Source organism: Rhinolophus sinicus, linkage group LG11 (genome assembly GCF_036562045.2).
Source record: "Rhinolophus sinicus isolate RSC01 linkage group LG11, ASM3656204v1, whole genome shotgun sequence".
Taxonomy (NCBI): domain Eukaryota; kingdom Metazoa; phylum Chordata; class Mammalia; order Chiroptera; family Rhinolophidae; genus Rhinolophus; species Rhinolophus sinicus.
The window spans coordinates 28,048,139-28,064,918 of NC_133760.1; the positions used below are offsets into that span (position 1 = coordinate 28,048,139).

Sequence of the window (16,780 nt, forward strand, 5' to 3'; positions counted from 1 at the left end):
TGGTGGTTTGCTAGCACTCACTGGTGTTTCGTGGCTAAGGTCATGTGCTGAGGCGCTGGGGGTCAGGACTTCAACATATGAATTTGAGGTGGGGGACACAATTCAGTCCAGAACGGGCTTCCACACTGGGAAGTGAGACCCTGGAGGCAACTTCCTTAGGACATGGCCTGCGTCTCTCCTGTGATTCCTTCACCCTCATGGATTTTTGTCTCCCTTCCAGCAAGGGAAAGAGAACCAGTAAAACCAGCAGCCACCACATACTTCTGCTCCCTGACCCCCTGCTTCTCTGGAAGCCAGTCCTCTTGGCTTGACTGGAAGGAGGAGGCCTGGGCTTGCCCTTCCCTGAACTTTGCTGGGGCTCTGCTTCCCCTGGTGCTAGCCGGTCACCCCCACCCAGGGTCTTGGTACAGCTGACCCTGCAGTCCTGGCCCAGGTGGGTGCTGCCTAGGCTTCCATCTGTAGTCCCTGCGCTAGGAATTGTGCGAGGGGGAAAAACCCTTACTCTTGCCTCTCCTTCTCTGTGGCTTCCCTGGGGGCAGGAGGGCTACAGCTCACCCAGATGGTTCAGTCTGGCAGACCAAGGGCTGTGTTTGCGCTCAGACAGGTTGGTTTAGCCCATATCGTTTGTGTTAAATGCAAGTCAAATGTAAAAATCTGAGACTTCATACAAAAATCAAGTTTTCCAGCTTCTCTTAGAAATCAGAAGGTCTGACAAGTCAGACCTGACCTGCATTGTATCCAAGTGAGGGCTGCCCCCCTTGACGCGCCATGACTTCTAGTTCACTGCGGTCGGCTCCAATCCCTACAGCCTCCTGGGTCTCAAGACCAAGGGACAGTGACCACTGAGTACTGCACTTGCTGCATTTCTGTTGTTTTTCTCTGTACCAACACCTCTCATAAAAGGGCGCCTTATGGTTGTGTTTGTTTTTTGTTTCTTGGGGCCTCATATTTTAAGAAAAGTGAAAGTGCGCATCTTTCCCCGTGGAGATGAAGCTACTCCTGCATTTCTTCTGCAAACAACATAGGTGTGTGTTAGGAGCCACGCCCTGCCTGCCTCACTCACCGGTGTCACCTGCACAACCTCTGAGGACAGAGCAGGAACTTGGGGGGTGCCCCTGCCAGAGAGAAGCGACTTCTTGTTCCAAGAGGAAGATCCTCAGGGCACACGGCAAGTTCATAATGGAGCCTGGTGGAGAACTGTGTCCCTCAGTCTCGAGCTGAATTGAATGTGAGAACTAGACCCTGGCACTGTATTCTTCCCCCTGCCCCAGGCTGCCCCCGGAGGGACAGGTGTGGTAGGGGGGCTGGCCGGAACCTCGGGGCGCTGGCAGGGAACACCTCTTGGGTGCTCCAGGAGTTTAGGTCTGAGGGTGCTGAACTCCGTGTGAGAGCGACAGGCGGTGGATGGAGCCCAGGAGAAGGCGCAGTGGTGTGAGCAGGACGCCTCCACGAGAGGAGGGCCGTGGCTTGGTGATCTGAGAGGAAGTAATGTTTCTTGACCGCCAGCGCAGGAGTGGCACTGTGCTAGGGGAGCTGTGCTCCTGTCTCTCTGGTGTCTCTCCCTTGGCCTTGGGCTGTGACTGGGGGGGGTCTAAGGGGATCAACACGCCTTCGTCGCTGCCCCCACCATATTGCCCAGCATAGCCAGTAGTTCTTACCTCCGAATGGGCAATGCCTTCCTATCCAACTTCCTTGGCAGAGCACATTGACCGTCTCTCTCCAAGTACGCACAGGCTTTGGAAGGCATCGGGAGGCTCTCTCTTCTTGCCTGCGCTGCCCACCCTTCAGTGGCCTCTCCAGGTCGGGGCTGCCAGAGGTTAAACAGGCCACCATCTACTTATCAGTGTATTGTTCAGCAAGTAATTTGAGTGCTGATCTGGTGCCAGCTACTGGGGACCTAGTAGTGAGCAAGACAGCAGGGCCTCTACCCTCGTGGAGCTTACGTTCTAGCTTGGGAGGCTGTCACAGGGAAAGGCGTAAGAAGAACGGGATGCTTTCAGCCTGAGCGCTGCCCTGCTGGCCTCACCAGGCTCCTCGCACACAGCCGTGGGCCTGACTGCAGAAGTGCTTCTAGCCGGGTCTCCAGCCTTCCTTCACAGGGTGGAGCGGTCAGGAGGGGCCAGGAGGAGGGGTGGGTCTTCAGCTCCATTCTCGTTGCCTAGGGATGGTCTTGTGTCCCTCAGGTAGACTCTCTAAGAAAGCTGTCACCTGGCACAGGTAGGTTGGCCATCCCATGTCCTGCCATGCCCATTAACACAAGTTGACCATTCTTATGAAAACCAGTGCATCTCATTTCAGAATTATTTACTTCCTTACCAAAATACTGAAACTCATTATTTAATCTGAAGCCATCACCTAGAACAGTTTTCAACTACTGGAAAAGAGCCCACATGTTCTTCAGTTTCTGATGCTTTTTTTGTTTTTTAAAGCTCCCTTTGGCTTGCTTCTAGGATCAGGAGAGTCTTTTAAATAATGCATTGTGGAAGTTTCCAAGAAACTTTTTTTTCAAACTCTTTTAGTTTGAGTTGTACCCTTGCTCCTAGGAATGACCTTTATACACGTCTGATTCATGCATGGTGTTTACCTGTGGAATTCAAGGGTGAGCCCAGCTCAGCTATAAAATAAACACTGGGGCATGGAAGTTTGGAAAATGTGACCCAGATCAGTGCATGTGGGGCAGCGGCTCCCGCAGGACTCACTTCCTGGAACCCCCGCCTGCCCCGCCCTCCAGGTTCAGATGTAAGCAGCCCCTTAATGGGAAGGGGAGACCTTGTCCGGGAGGCTTTGTCCTGTCTGCACGGGGAGAAGGCTTTTAGACCGTGTGAAATCTCACAGCTAGACTCAGGAAAAATAGTCAATGAAAAACACGCTCATGCTAGAGGACACTTCCTCGTCCCTGAGGGTATTTCTGCTGCTGGCGACGTGTTGCTTGCTCTGACTCTCCTTGAAGTCTCCTCCTATATTGGAGGTTTATATGGTCTTGTGATTAACAATCTGGGCTTCTGCCAGAGAGGGTTGTGGCCCAGTGAGGCCACCCAGAAAGCACCTTGCTTACATCGTCAGTTTGGGATTTCTTTGCCAAAAGCCTGTCACCCATGGCATTACTGCCTGGTGGCTCCAGGACTCTCAAACTGTGGTTAAGTTGGGGCAGCAGAAGGAGGCAGGAGGCCAGGAGGGAACAGCCCCTACTCGCCTCCCTTCCTCCCCACTTTTCCTCATTCTGCATGGGCAGCACCCCCCACGGGGCTGGTCCACGATTCAAGGGTGCTGTCCTGAGAGCATCCCCGACTGCTCTGTGCTGGGGAGGCCAGCCTGTGAGCTCCTCCCCTTCCTCCTGGCTCCCAGGAAGGAGGCAGAGAGCCATGGGGCTCCTTCACTTCCCTCACTTCACCCAGACTATTTCCAGTTGAACGGAAAAAAACCTGAAAAGTACTGTTTCCATTTTTAGCCAACATCTCTGTGCAAAGCTGGATTTTTAGTAATTTTAAAAGTAAAACCTTAGAACTGGAACAAAGTGTATGTTTGATCTACTTCCTGTTACCCGTAGATCAGAGGGCCCCACGCCAACCACCTTGAACCAGAAAAACAATTATATACAATTCATGCTCACAAAACAAAAATTTTAGGTTGTAATTTTTCTGCATTAATAAATATTTTAAAATCGAACTCTCCCCCCGCCTTTTTTTAATGTCAGTGTAAAGTTGCCAACTGCCCTTCCTTGGGAAGAACTGACTTTTACTATGAAAGTATACATTTTCCTACCTATTTGGTATTGAAATTTCCTCTTATTTATGAAATGCTGCGGATGGTAATTTAAAAAAATGTTATTTGGCAAAATAAAATGCTGGCAATCTTGTATCAGTCTAATGGACTTTCAGTTCTTCTCGTGCCTATCCTGTGTACTCGGCCGAAGGGCACTGAGAATATAAGGCCCAAATTATTGGAATTTTGGCCCTTGTATCTGGGCACTGTCCTGTCCAGCCCAGAGTGACGTTCTAAGATGGCGTGTTTGGTGTCCTGGGCTACCTCTCTCACCTAAGCAGACATGCCCACTCCATTTGTTTTACATTTCCAAGGAGCATGTGCCCTGCCGAGCTTCAGAGCTGCGTTCCCAGAGCCCAGCCCACAGCACTGCAGGAGTCTCGGCACCTTGGCTATTTTGCAGAGAACCAGCATGGAAACATGGCCCACTCAGGAGCTACTAATATGAGTGGAGCATCTCATAGTGTCAACAGCCCCTCCCTAAGTAAAGGAATTAGTGGTTTCCTGCCCAGTTGGAATCTGTAACACCACTGAACAAGCAAGATCATTTCCCAAACATACAAAGACAACAAGAGGCAGGAAATTATAAATACCAAGTGAGGCCGTGGGACATATGGGAAGTATGATTTTTCTAAAAGTTGTAAAATGAAGAGATCATTGCCGGCTAGAATGGTTAGGAAAGAAGTGCATGGTGATCGAGAGACTATTCTGGAGTCCAGCTGCTGACTCCACCTCTCACTAGCTGAGGGGCTGCCCTGTGCCTAGCTCCCCTCATCTGTCAAGTGGGAATGATGATTGTACCTACTTCATACAGTTGTTACGAAGATTGACGGGCTGGGCACATAGTAAGCATCCGTGAATCTTAACCTCTGTCGTCGTCCTGGACAGGGTGACATTTGAGAAGGAAAATGCAAGGCATGTTTAGAAAATGGTCAATCATCCCGACTGGCTAGAGGGAAACATTAGGGTTAATCCAGGGGCATAGCAGGAGAGGAGTTTGGAAATCCAGGGGAAAGACGTTAAATATAGGGAAATCAGTGATCAGGCGATTTGCAAAGGACGATATGTTCACTTTTAGGAATGTGGTATCAGAGGTGACAGCGGGGTTTTTGGATCAGACTATGATGTGGGCAGTTGGAAACCTTCTTCAGGGGCAAGGAGCGGGGCCAATGTCAGAGAGAGAGATGTGGGGAGTCTTCAGAGCTGATGCCCAGGCACGTTGCGGATGCTCCCGTGTGTGTCTGGATGAGTGGATGAAGGCAGTGGCGATGGATGAGATCCCCGTAGGAGGGAAGGACTGAGGGAAGAGGAGGGGGCTTCTTCACCGAGACCACCAGCCCCTGAAGAAGAGGCTGATATGGAGCCAGGGCTTCCTGTCCCTGCAAACTCCCCTTGACGACCCCATTTCTCAGGCTTCCTCTGCTTTCCACAGCCTTCTGCTTCCCCATTCATCACTACTCTGGGTGCCCAGTCTTGCTCACGCATCGTTTGTGGCCCTCCAGTGAGTAGATCTGCCGGTCCATATCACCTCCTGGACCACATGAGCTCTCCACACTCCACCAGCAGCAGTAGTCCACAAAAGAAGTTCAGGTGGCCATACGCTAAGTGACGAGCCTCATAGTATGGCAGCCAAAGGGGCCAATGGGAGCTCAGTTCCCATAACCTGAAATACGACATTTCATTTGAGGAAGGTGCGAGCCCTTCTGGCTTCTGCACTGGTCTCATCAGACCTGCTTTGGAAGAGGAGCATGGACCAACCGTTATGCTTACAGACCCTGTTAGGTCCTAAGAGGGTCTTGGAGGAAAGCAGATGGCAGAGGGTGGGTACTGGCCATCCTCAAATATGTATAAGCCTGCCAGGTGGTAAAGAAAGAGCCTGTTCAGTACTAGAGGGAAAGAACCAGGAGTGACCCCTGGAAACCTGAGGCAGCCAGTGAATGGAAGGGAGGCTTGTCCAGGGACTTGAGCTCTCAGAAAACAGTTCAGACTGGAGTGAACAGAAGCCTGGGCCAGACAGATGGGCGCTCTGTGCCCGGTGCCACAGGCAATGACCCTTTCTCTTGCTGCCAATGGTGGTTTAGGTGGATGTGCCCAAAACAGATCTGTGTCTGCCGCTCAGGGATGTCTCAAAAGTGTAGCACAGACAAAACCATTAAACGATCATACATGTGATAACCCTTCCCTGCTTGGGACGGCAGACCCCAAGATGTGCCTTTTGTTTTATTGAGAGAGATGATGGAGTTGCAGTGAGTGGGGTTGGGGGTCCAGAGAAGGATTGGCTCACCCTACTTAAGAAAGGCCTTCAGGTAACCAGGAGAAAATAACTCTCCAGGAGAGAGGGAGAGTCAATAGCTCCGTGACTGGGGACACTGGGGTATTTTGAGAGTGGAACAGAATTAGAAGGGGCAAGATTATTATATGACATTTATATTGGATACTTAGGGAGTTTGATTGTATGAGGTGCTATAAAGTCCACTCTTCTTTGTCCTTAAGAGATCCTCAGAAATGCTTTTTTAAAGAATGAAGGCAGCATGGTGGCACACTAAAAATACTGAGATACCCAGACCAAGGCCAAACCATGAAGCCCGCTTTTATTTGGGTTACATATGGCTTCTCCCAGAAAATGCCAGCATCAAGGCCACCGTCAATGTCACGTGGTTCATTTGGAAGCAAAACTGTAACAACTGTGACAGTAGAAACCCCAACTGGCTGCTCAAAACAGTCTTCTTGTGTTCTTGCTGATACCCAGCTTCCAAGGCCCCCTTCATGGCCACCAGCACCACCATGCCCTTTAGTCACAGGGACTCAGAGAGCAGCCACCGCCCCCCATTGACAAGTGCTCTACCCACTCTTCCTGCAGGGAAGCGTGAGTTTCACCTACGTGCCAGTCTGTTCTCTCCAGCCTCACCCCGTGTGACATCAGGGCCAGCTGGGACCATGTAATTTTCCCAGTACATTCCATTCCCTTCTGACTTTGCCTCTTTGCCTCTGTGATTTAACCTTGAACCCATTGGGCCACTCCTCTGCCAGTTTCACCCTATGTGTGGCTGCTGACCTGCACATGGGAGTTCCTGGAGGGACCGTCTCCCTCACTCTGTGCTGCTTTTCTTTCTTGTGGGCTCGTGCACCTGGGTGGCCCAGCCTGTGACCCATGGGCTTTGTGGAATTACGGGGGGAGGAGGGGGTGAGTAGTCATCAGGCGTGGCACAGTGAGCCCGCCAGGTGACTCCCTGTGACTTGCGCTGCCTGACACCCTCTAGGGACCTGGAGGGGTGCTGGCAGGGACCTCATTGCCCAGAGCTTCCTGCTAATTACTCATTCGCATACGGTCTCTTTGCCAGCTTCTTTTCTCTCCCTGATCTTTCTACCTCATGTTTTTGCAGAAATTATTTTTTTTTTTAAGGGAGAAGAAAAATGCAGCGAATAATACATCCCACAACCGTATATTCCTGGTTTCAAGTGCGCTCCGTGCCTTTGACCTTCGCCCACCCTGCCCAACATGGGGCTCTCACCACTCCTGGCTGCCTCATCACGGGGTGGCTTGGGACTCTGCCCTTACCCACTGTAAGTAATCGCCTCGTACCCTCTCTCTCCAGAGCTCCACGGAGAATGAGGCTGCAGGCTCTGCAAACACTCAGAAGACAGACCCAGCGATGGAACCAAAACTCAAAGTCGTGGATTGGGACAAGGTAACTGGCACAGGAGGGGTTGGGATGATAATCAGGGGCTCCCGGGACCAAGGAGAGGGGGTGTGGAGTCAAAAGCTGTGGTTATTTATAGCGTTTGCCGGGGAAATGAGGGTGGGAAGCAGGTGCCCATAGCACACAAGCATGGCCAGTGGAAAAATTGCACACAGAGAGGTCTGTGCAGAGGCAGGCCCCAAACACCCCAGAGAGAGGGCTCCCACATGGACCCCTGAAGCCCAGAAGGGCACAGTACATGCCCAGCTTGACTGGTGCACAGGGCAGAGCTGCCAGGACCAGCACAATCCCGTGTAAGAGTCACCAGCATGGGAGCCTGCTGAGGCTGATGGGGGCAGGCCTGGAACTGTGCTGGGTTTGTCTGCAGAGCCCGATAGCAGACCTCTGTCTGCGTGCAGAGGCCAGCATCTTGCCAGGATTAGGCAGGCCCCCTTTGTTGGTTAGGGGAGTCCCGAGTGGTCAGAGGTGGGTGTGGAGCTGCTCAGTGGAGGTGGGAAGAAGCAGCGTGGCCTGAGGTCTCTGAAGGGAACCAGATGTGGGAGCCATTTCCCTCTAACCTGGGTCATGAGACTTTCCCAATATCGTTTTGCCATTTCCTCCTGGAATAAACATGAGTGGGTACGTCCATAAATGTCCCCGGCCTGTGCTGGATAGTGGGACAAGAAAGAAATAGCGCAGGCCCCTGTGCCCAGAGAGCTTACAACCTGCTGGAGAGGACAGACACGCCCACCAGAAAACAGTACAACATGAGGAGATGCAAGAAGCACTCCCAAAGAACTCAGGTGGCCAGAGGAGAGGTGGGAGACTCCAGAAAGCTGTTGTTTGCTGGGCCCTTTGGCCAGACTCCTGAGGCCCTGACCCCAGGAACTGGGGGATGGCATCTGTCAGATGGGAATTGCTACCACATCCCGGGGATCCTGTCAGCCCACAACAAAGGTGCATGTGGGTGCTCTACCAGAGAGCCTAGGACAGGCTGTTCTGTGCACATGTCCTTCGAGAGGCGTGTAACCAAAAGGGAAATAGAAGGCCATCAAAGGGAAAGGCTACCCAGGGCAACACAGCGCCCCCCAGAGGGCTCACCAGAGACCTGGTGTCCTGACCTCAACCCCTGGGCTTGGCCATAGTTGCTATTGCCCAGGAGCTAAGGTTGGGGGAGGGGGTTCTTGGTGCAAATGTCCAACTTCTCTGGGCGTTTGGGGGACTTAGGCTTGTTCTGCATGTGGGCAGGATGGAGGGGGCCATAGCCAACTTGAATGGAACAAGGACCCTGGAAACCATGGAGTTAGGCCCTTGCCCTGGGAAAGGAGGAGCTGCAGTGGAAGATGAGGAGGGTGTGGGATGAGGGCAGGACCAGAGAATGAACCGCAGTGCATCCAGCTCAGGGCTCAGGACCCATGGATGACACCGAGAGGAGTCGTGAAGAGGGGTCCTTGGGGCCAGCATCTGTGCGCTTGGCTGAGGGATTGAATGTTGGAAAGAAAATACTCTGGAGAGAGAGCTGACTAGGGATGGATAAATATCCTGCTGAGGAGAGGTCCCCCAATCTCAGTGGGCTGCTGACCCCAACCCTGTCACCTCATGGCTGAGGGGCAAGTGGGGACTAAGTCCACCTAGGCCTGTTCCACTATCACCTGTGCCCCCGCCCAAGGAAAGAGAAGCCTCCTCTCTTCCTCCTCCTCCAGGGCCTGCTCCTGGCTCCTTGCCGGCACATTCAGGCAGGTCATGCCTGACTCACTTTCCCCACCTCTGTCATTCTCTCTCTCACACACACTTCCTGTCTTCCTCCTCCCATCCTCCTGTGACCCTGGGAGGGGCAAGGGCTTGCCCAAGAGAGGGTGTGGAGACCCCCTCAGCCCCATGGGTGGCGATGGGAGGTCAGCTTCATACCTCCCCCAGCTCCCTGAGAAAGCGCAGCCTGCCGAACTGGGCTTCCCAGGGAGAGTGAACAGTGCTTTGCTTACTTTTCTTTTTTATTCATCTACCTCATGGTCAATACTAGAAACTTTGGGAGGAGTGGAGAGGCTGGGACCACCCCCAAGCCCATCGTCTGATTTAAGCCCTGCATCTGACCCAGGCCAGGGGCTTGTGTGAGCCGTTGGGTCTGGCCCTTGAGCTGTGGAGAGAGGCCAAGTGTGCAGCAGTGTTTTTTCCCACCAGGAGTCCTGTGCCCAGGGTGGGTTTACATACCTGCCCTTGGGGCAAAGGGACTTGCCAAAGTTAACCCTTCATGTTTTGTACTCAAGGGGAGCTCCTCTGGGCGTTGCTGAGGAAGGGAGCCTTGGGCTCCCATGGCCAAATGTCCCCTAGAAGCTGGGGACAGAGTGAGGGGAACTGGAATGGGGCTGCCGGGGCACAGGGAGAAGGTTCTGAAAAGACAGCAGAGGGCTAGGAAACCATCCCAGGGTGCCCTGAGGTGTCATGCCATCTGACTGTCTGACTTTCGGGTTCTGCATGGGCTTTTATTGGAACCGTTTCTGTCATCCCTCCCATTACCCATTTGGGCAGGACACAGGCTTCTTTGTGGGACAAGAACTCAGGTTGTAGCTCCACCCTGCACTCCACCCTCCTTGTCTCCATTTTCTGGAACCCAGCCAGCTTGAGACTTGCCCCAGTAGAGGTGGCGGGAGCTGCCCACCACTCCTGGCTTCTGGGCACACCTGTCCCATTTGTCTCCCTGCCTCTTTTCCCTGCTTCACTGTGTCCATTTCGGAGCCCTCCCCTGGCAGCATCCTCCACTCTGCCCACTTTGGGGACCAGCATGCGGGAACCAGATGAAACTGGTATGATTTGAAGGGTTTGCAGAAGTTCCTGCCCATAGTGTCCCTGGACAGCGGAGTTAGGGCCAAATTAACACTTCTTTTATTGAGCTCCCACCATGTGCCAGACACTGCGGGCCAAACATTTTAAATATGCCGGTATTATCTGATGTAGTCCTCTAACAACTGCAGAGATAAGATTATCAGATCCTGATTTAACTAATGAGGAAGAGCTCAAGTCTCCTGCCCAAAGTCTTTCTGCTGGTTAGCTCAGCACCACCAGTGTTACTGCTGAGCCCTTCTCCCCTGCCTGGCACCCCTCCATGTGTCCTGGAACCTGTCCACCCTTGAGGCCCGTGACTGGGAGAGGAGGTGGCAGAAGGGAGGAAGGTGTCTCCAAAGCTCTCTTCCCTAGGAGACAGCCAGGTGTGTCCCAAAGCGAAACGCAGCGGTGGGCTCTCAAAGCCCCTTGGCCACCTCCCCACACCGTACACATTCACGTACACTCACACCCATTAGCATCAGGGGCTGCTCCGAGGGTCCCCGGGGCCTGGCAGATGTTGATACGGGCCACATGGGTTAACCTTTCAGGACCCTCAGTTAAGTCACTGAGACTCAGGAAAACAGCTCCTGGATCAGAACAAGGGCCTCTTGGCCCGCCCACCTCTAGGGAGGGCCAACCTCAACGCTGCGGTACAGCCCTGGCTCACCTCCCAGCATTCTACCCGCCCCCCCACCCCCATCCCCTTGGGTCCCCTTGGGCCTCCTTTCTCCCCTTGACCCTCCCCAGAGTAGGGGTCTGGAGGGTCTGGCTGCCAGGAGGGATTCACAGGGACCTCCCCAAGACCGTCCTTGCTGGGCCAGGCTCCCAGTTTTGCTCCCTGTTTGCCCCTTGCCCAGAGCTCCTGGCCTCTCTTCCAAAGAGCTCAGGAGTGCCCAAAATACCCACCCCTCCTCCCCCAGGAGAAACCAGGCAGACAGGCTGGGCGCTGCCCTCTGTGTCCCTGTGTGGGCAGTGGAAGAGGCAGCTGGGAGCAGGAGATGCCGCTGCGTGACCACAGACGGCTCAGGTCTGTTTCTCCCTCAGCAAGATGAAGGCAATTATTCCCACCTGGTATCATGTGGCCTTGTCAGGAGTATCTGACAGGGTGTACAAAGGGGTATCACAAAGTGAGCTGCCAGTGAAAGACCAGCCCCCTCACTTTAGGATGGGGGGACGGGGTGGAGCCCCTTTGCTGTTCTTCTGTCCCCAGGACTGAGGTCGTACAGGCTCTCTGCATGGTGCATGGCCAGCCTTCCTCTGTTCTCTAGGCCTCGGCCCCGTCACCCCTGCTCCCTGTCCACTCTCATTTCCCTGAAGCCTCACAGTAGGGAGCCTGAGGCCACCTCCCCAGCTACCACATGCCTGGGTGGGGGAGGAGGCTGGTCCAGAACTGCCTCCGTGGGCTTGAGCTTAGGCGCTCCCAGGTAGACTGCATAAGACGGCCTGCAGACACCCCTACAATGCCACCAAGAGCCCCGCACTACACACGCCTGCTGGGTCCCTCACAGCCTCTGTGCTGGGAATTCGTAGCCAGAGGGGTCCTGAACCAGCTGAGAGGAGGCCTCCTGGCCCTGGGTTAAGACCTGGGTTCTGGAGCGGGACAGGCTCCCGTGCAGGTCACCTCTAGCATATGTAGCTGAGCACCTGACCTCAGTCTTCTCATCTGTAAAATGAGGTTGTCCCAGGCCCTAGTTCTCAAAATCACGGCTTTCAAAGGAAAGTAGACGTGAAGTCTGAGCCCAGAGGCCTGTGACGAGGATGCAGAAACAGTGTGTCTTAGGATTCTTCTCGAGCTTCTTGTCCTCACTCCCCGCCCTACCGGCCCCCACTAGTTGGAAGCCCATATCTGCCTTCCTGGCTCAGAACTCTGCCCTGGAGCTATGAGCTCCTAAGTTTGGGTGGACGTTTTTGAACAATTGCCTTGGCTCATGGCTGTGGTCGTGGGAGCAGCTGTTGGCACAGAGCAGCTCCCCCCACTCCCTTCATTTTCCCCTCTGGGGAGAAGCAGATTCCTAGCTTGCTATTCCTAAGCTGGGGCTGCCTCTGGAAAGACTTCTGTGCCACCCGGCCCCTGTACTGCCCAGGAGGAGGGGAACCTGGGCAGTGGGTGGGGGAGAGGCCCCCTCCCCATCTGGCAGCACACATCCTTCCACCCACCCTCTGGGCAGCAGGCTGCCCTTTCCCCCTGCCCAGCCCTGTGGCAGCTGCATTCCTGGCATAGCCCGGAGAGGCCCTCCCCCTCCCGTTGGGGTAGGGGCAGAGCTGGATGGGGGAGGGGAATGGGACACACACAGTTGGCACTAAGTGCTTTGGCCAATCTCACCCCAGACTTGCATGAGCTTCCTGCACCCAGCCTGTTGCTTGGGGTCTTTCAGTTCACCACTGGACACCCCCACCCCACCAAGCCCACTCCAGAGCAGTGTCCAGGCATATCCTCACCCTCATCCTGCTAGTCCTTTAGCTGGGCATTCCCCATTGAATCACTTGCCCTCTCTGAGCATCAGCTTCCACAGCTGTAAAAGGAAGATTTGCTCTTGTGAGGGTTGCTGTGGAAGCCCCTAGATGCCTGGGAACTGAGGGTGTGTGCGTAAGCAGTGGCCTGTTCCTCCACCCAACCTCCTTCAGAGGCTAGCAGCCCTTTGCCAATACCTTTGATGCCTTCCCTGTGTTCTCCAAGCCTTAGGCAGTAGGGTTGGGAAGGGGACAGGATCAGGTACCAGCCTGGGAGGGAGAGAGCATTTGTGGGAGGGTTAGCCAGGGGACCCTCTGCCAGGCAGAGTAGGACATGACATTTATCTTGAATCCCTTCCCACCTCATTGGATCCCAAGCTGTCATCTCTTGCCTTCCTCTCTTCTCAAGACTAGTTCCCAGTCAGCTGCCATATTGGAAATGACCAGCAAATGAGAGATGTTGAAAATATTAGCACTCAGCTGAGACTTTGTCCTTCAGTAATCAGGACTGAAAGAGAATTGGGAAAAGATACCCTATCAGTGCATGTACCATCTAAATCAAGGTTGAGCACACAGTGTAATGTCCCGGTTCCTGGGAGATTGTGTGAAGGGTGCTCTAGCTGGGGGGAGAGAGCAAGGGAGGCTCCCACTCTGGGACCAACTAACCCCATTTCAAGAATCACTTACCCTCCAGGGCCTCAGTTCCCTCATCCATAGCATGGAGAGGAGGTGAGCAGGCCTGGCTTTCCACACACACATGGAAGGCTCACTTGACTTCCCTGGGGTAGTGGGCTGAGGCCCCAGTGGTAGAAGTATAGGTGTTGGCCTTTGAGCACTGAAGGGATGTTTGCAGAGAGAGTGCGCCTTCTCAGGATTCCTCCAGGTGGTGCTTCAGGCTCCAGGGTGAATTGACCCTCCCTGGGCACCAAGAAGGGCTACCTCACAGGAATGCACTGGGGGCCAGCCTGGATTCATGGCCCTCCAAGGCCAGTGAGCTGACCAGAGGCAGCCTCGGGACCAACTCTAGACAGCAAATCCACCATTTGTATGGTGTCCAGTGCATGCTGGTCTACCCAGGGAGGAACCGAAGTCATGTTCAAAGAGCAGATGGGTAACGGGACATCAAATGAGAGACCCCTGTGTTAGGGAGTGGGGACTTGGGGGGCACTGGCTCTCTTCCCACCACACCTGTAAACTAAACTCCTCTTCAGCGGTCAAGCTCCAGCACTCCACACCTGCTCTGTCCTTTTGTACTATTGTTTCTTCACAACAGAGTGTAAGAGTCAGGCCGGAATCCCTGCTTGCTGCTTACCTAGACATTTCTTCCTGGGTCTCAACTGAATTAAGCTTATGAATCCTATGCTGTTTTCTACTCGCTTTATGAAATAAGGGCAAAACGGATCAATAGGTGAAAATTTGCCCAAACTACTGCAAGGCTCAGAGAGAGGCCCACCTGGCCGAAGCCTGTGCTATAATTGGAAACATTCATTATATAAAGTAGCTAATTTGAATTAAGTGTACAAATGAAAAACAGGCGTAGAGTGTCATGTGTAACATACAAAAGTGGAACATATGAAAATCAGGCGTTTCATTCGGGATAGATGGTGATAAGTTAAGGATGCATATTATCGTCCTTAGAGTCGTAATAGGGGAAAATACAAAAGGGCATCGCTACAGAGCCAATAGAAGAGACAGTACAGAATATTCTGTAATACTTGATTAATGCAAAAAAGACAAGAAAGGAAGAATGGAGGAGACAAAGCAAATGGCAAGATGGTAGATCAAACACAACATTAAATGTAAATGGACTGAACACTCCAATTAAAAGATAGAGATTGCCTGACTAGATAAAAAAGCAAAACCTAACTATATGCGGCCTGCAAGAGATGCACTTTAAATGTAAAGACATAGGCAGGTTGAAAGTAAGAGGATGCAAATGCCAAGTATAAAGAAGCCTGGTGTGGGTCTATTAAAATCAGACAAAGTGGGCTTTGGGACAAGGAATATTACCAGGGACCGGGATGGCTGTTTCCCAATTCATCAAAAAGACATAACTGGGCAATCTTGAGCAAGTTATTCTGCTTCAATTTCCCCATCTGCAAGATAATCATAGTTCTTGCCTAGTTAGAGGAATGGCAAGGATCAAATGATTTAACTCATGTAAAGTGTTTAGAACCATGCTTGGCACATAATAAATGCTCTGTGAATGTTATTAGGTTGGTGCAAAAGTAATTGCGGTTTAAAAGGTTAAAAATAATTGCCAAAACTGCAGTTACTTTTGCACCAACCTAATGGTTCTCAAAATAGTTTGCAAAGCCTCAAGCTCTCACCATGACTCTGGCCTAGCTTCTTCTGAGGTGGGGCTCTGCAGGCTGCACAAGATAAGGTGTAAACACAGGCCACTAGCTGGTTCCTCCAGTTCTTTTTCCTGGTTGCGGGGTGTGTGTGTGTGTGTGTGTGTGTGTGTGTGTGTGTGTGTGTGTGTGTGTGTGTGTGTGTGTGTGTGTGTAGACCTGAGGCAGAGAAGTAGAAGGAATGAGACAGCATGCACCCATTTAATCTGTTTCCTGCTAAACCCAAAGGAGAAAGTCAAGGAGATGCGGGGACTGGGGCCGGGAGGGGAATGGCAACTAGGTGGGGTTTGGCTGATTGCCTGGTCTAACTGGTGCTGGATGGGACTGCTCCAGGCTGCCCTGAGTCATCTTCCATCCTAGGAAGCAGGAAGGCAGCTAGCGCCTGAAAATGGCGGGGTTCACATAACAGGAACCACAACCATCTTTGGACCTTTCTCCCTGGTCATAGGCACCAAGAGACTGCCCAGTGCCCTTCCCTGTTTGCTTGAGACCCTTACACCCCTGCTCCAAGATAGTGATGGTGGAGCTAGCTTCCCCTCTGGCAGGGCTGGGAGACCTGCTGGGGCCGAGGCAGCTTTGGCAGGGAGGTCTGTGCAAGGATGAGATTCCAGCCAGGGCTGTGGGAAAGCAGGTTTCAGAATCGCTGTTGACTCTTTCTCCCTGGCTTTCCTCCATGTACCTCTCTCTCCTCTCCTTTTCTCTCCTGACACGACCTCCCTTCTCACCTGCAGTAGCCACCTGACTCCCTTGTATTGGAGATGTATTGATATCCACTGTGTGCCAGACACTGGGCATGTCTCTCCCTCTCTTATCATGGGTTGAGGGCACACCTGTCTTTATAGACATGAAGACTGAGGGGCTCCAAGAGGTACAGGCACTTGCCCAGGATCCCACAGCTGATAAAGGGCAGAGCCAGGTTTCACGACTCATTCATTGTTCTTTATGGGTTTGGGTTTACTGGTTTGGGTCCAGATTAATCTGCCTCAATACACTGACTCATTAGAAATCTTCAAGGGCTTCCCATTGCCTAGAGCTGCGGCTTCCTAACTTTTTGATCTTACATCCCTATAAGTAAAACATTTAGACCACATTTTCCATTATATATCCATTTTAATTATATATAAATTATTTGCATGTGCTAATGTGCTCATATTACATGCATTAGAAAGCATTCAAATATGGTTTAAAGATGAGGTACGTATGTCACAAACAGTCTAATATTTTCTCCCTGCCTCTGAGGGTTAGCCTGTGAGTACCCCTGGAGTAGCCATAATCCTTAGCTTGGAAACTACTGGCCTGGAGGATGAAATGCCAACTCCCGGGTCTGATATGGAGTGTTCTGTCATCTAAAATCCTCAACAGGTTTCTTCCTGCTGCCCCTCAGATCAATGTCGAGGTACTAAATGGGACACAATCATTCTCAACTGCAGGTCTCTTTCCACTTTCCCTCTTCTATCTTTTCCTCTCTCCCTTGCCGAGTCCTCCATGTGGTATGAGGTCTAACCCAAACCCCAAGTTCTCTACAAAGCCCTTATTTTCTACCCTGGACCCAGGTCTTGGTACCAATCACTCTGCCTCCTAATTTCAGCCCGCCTGCATCACCACTAAACTGTCTTGACTGGCATGTCTCATCTTGCTGAGCATTTTATACAGGTACCATTATTATTACTTCCATTTCATAGCTGGGGGAACTGAGGCTCAGAGAGATCAAGT

The 16,780-nt window shown here is 52.4% G+C and overlaps 1 protein-coding gene across 3 annotated transcripts in view; it reads left to right on the top strand.

The window, feature by feature from the left end:
* LOC109433860 (fatty acid 2-hydroxylase) overlaps positions 1 to 16,780 on the top strand; it is a 73,266-nt gene that overhangs the window by 17,211 nt on the left and 39,275 nt on the right. For all 3 annotated transcript variants that reach the window (XM_074314569.1, XM_019710396.2, XM_019710427.2), the window contains exon 2: positions 7,359 to 7,451. In XM_074314569.1, coding sequence (XP_074170670.1) covers positions 7,359 to 7,451 — 93 coding nt within the window. The remainder of the gene's footprint in view (positions 1 to 7,358; positions 7,452 to 16,780) is intronic.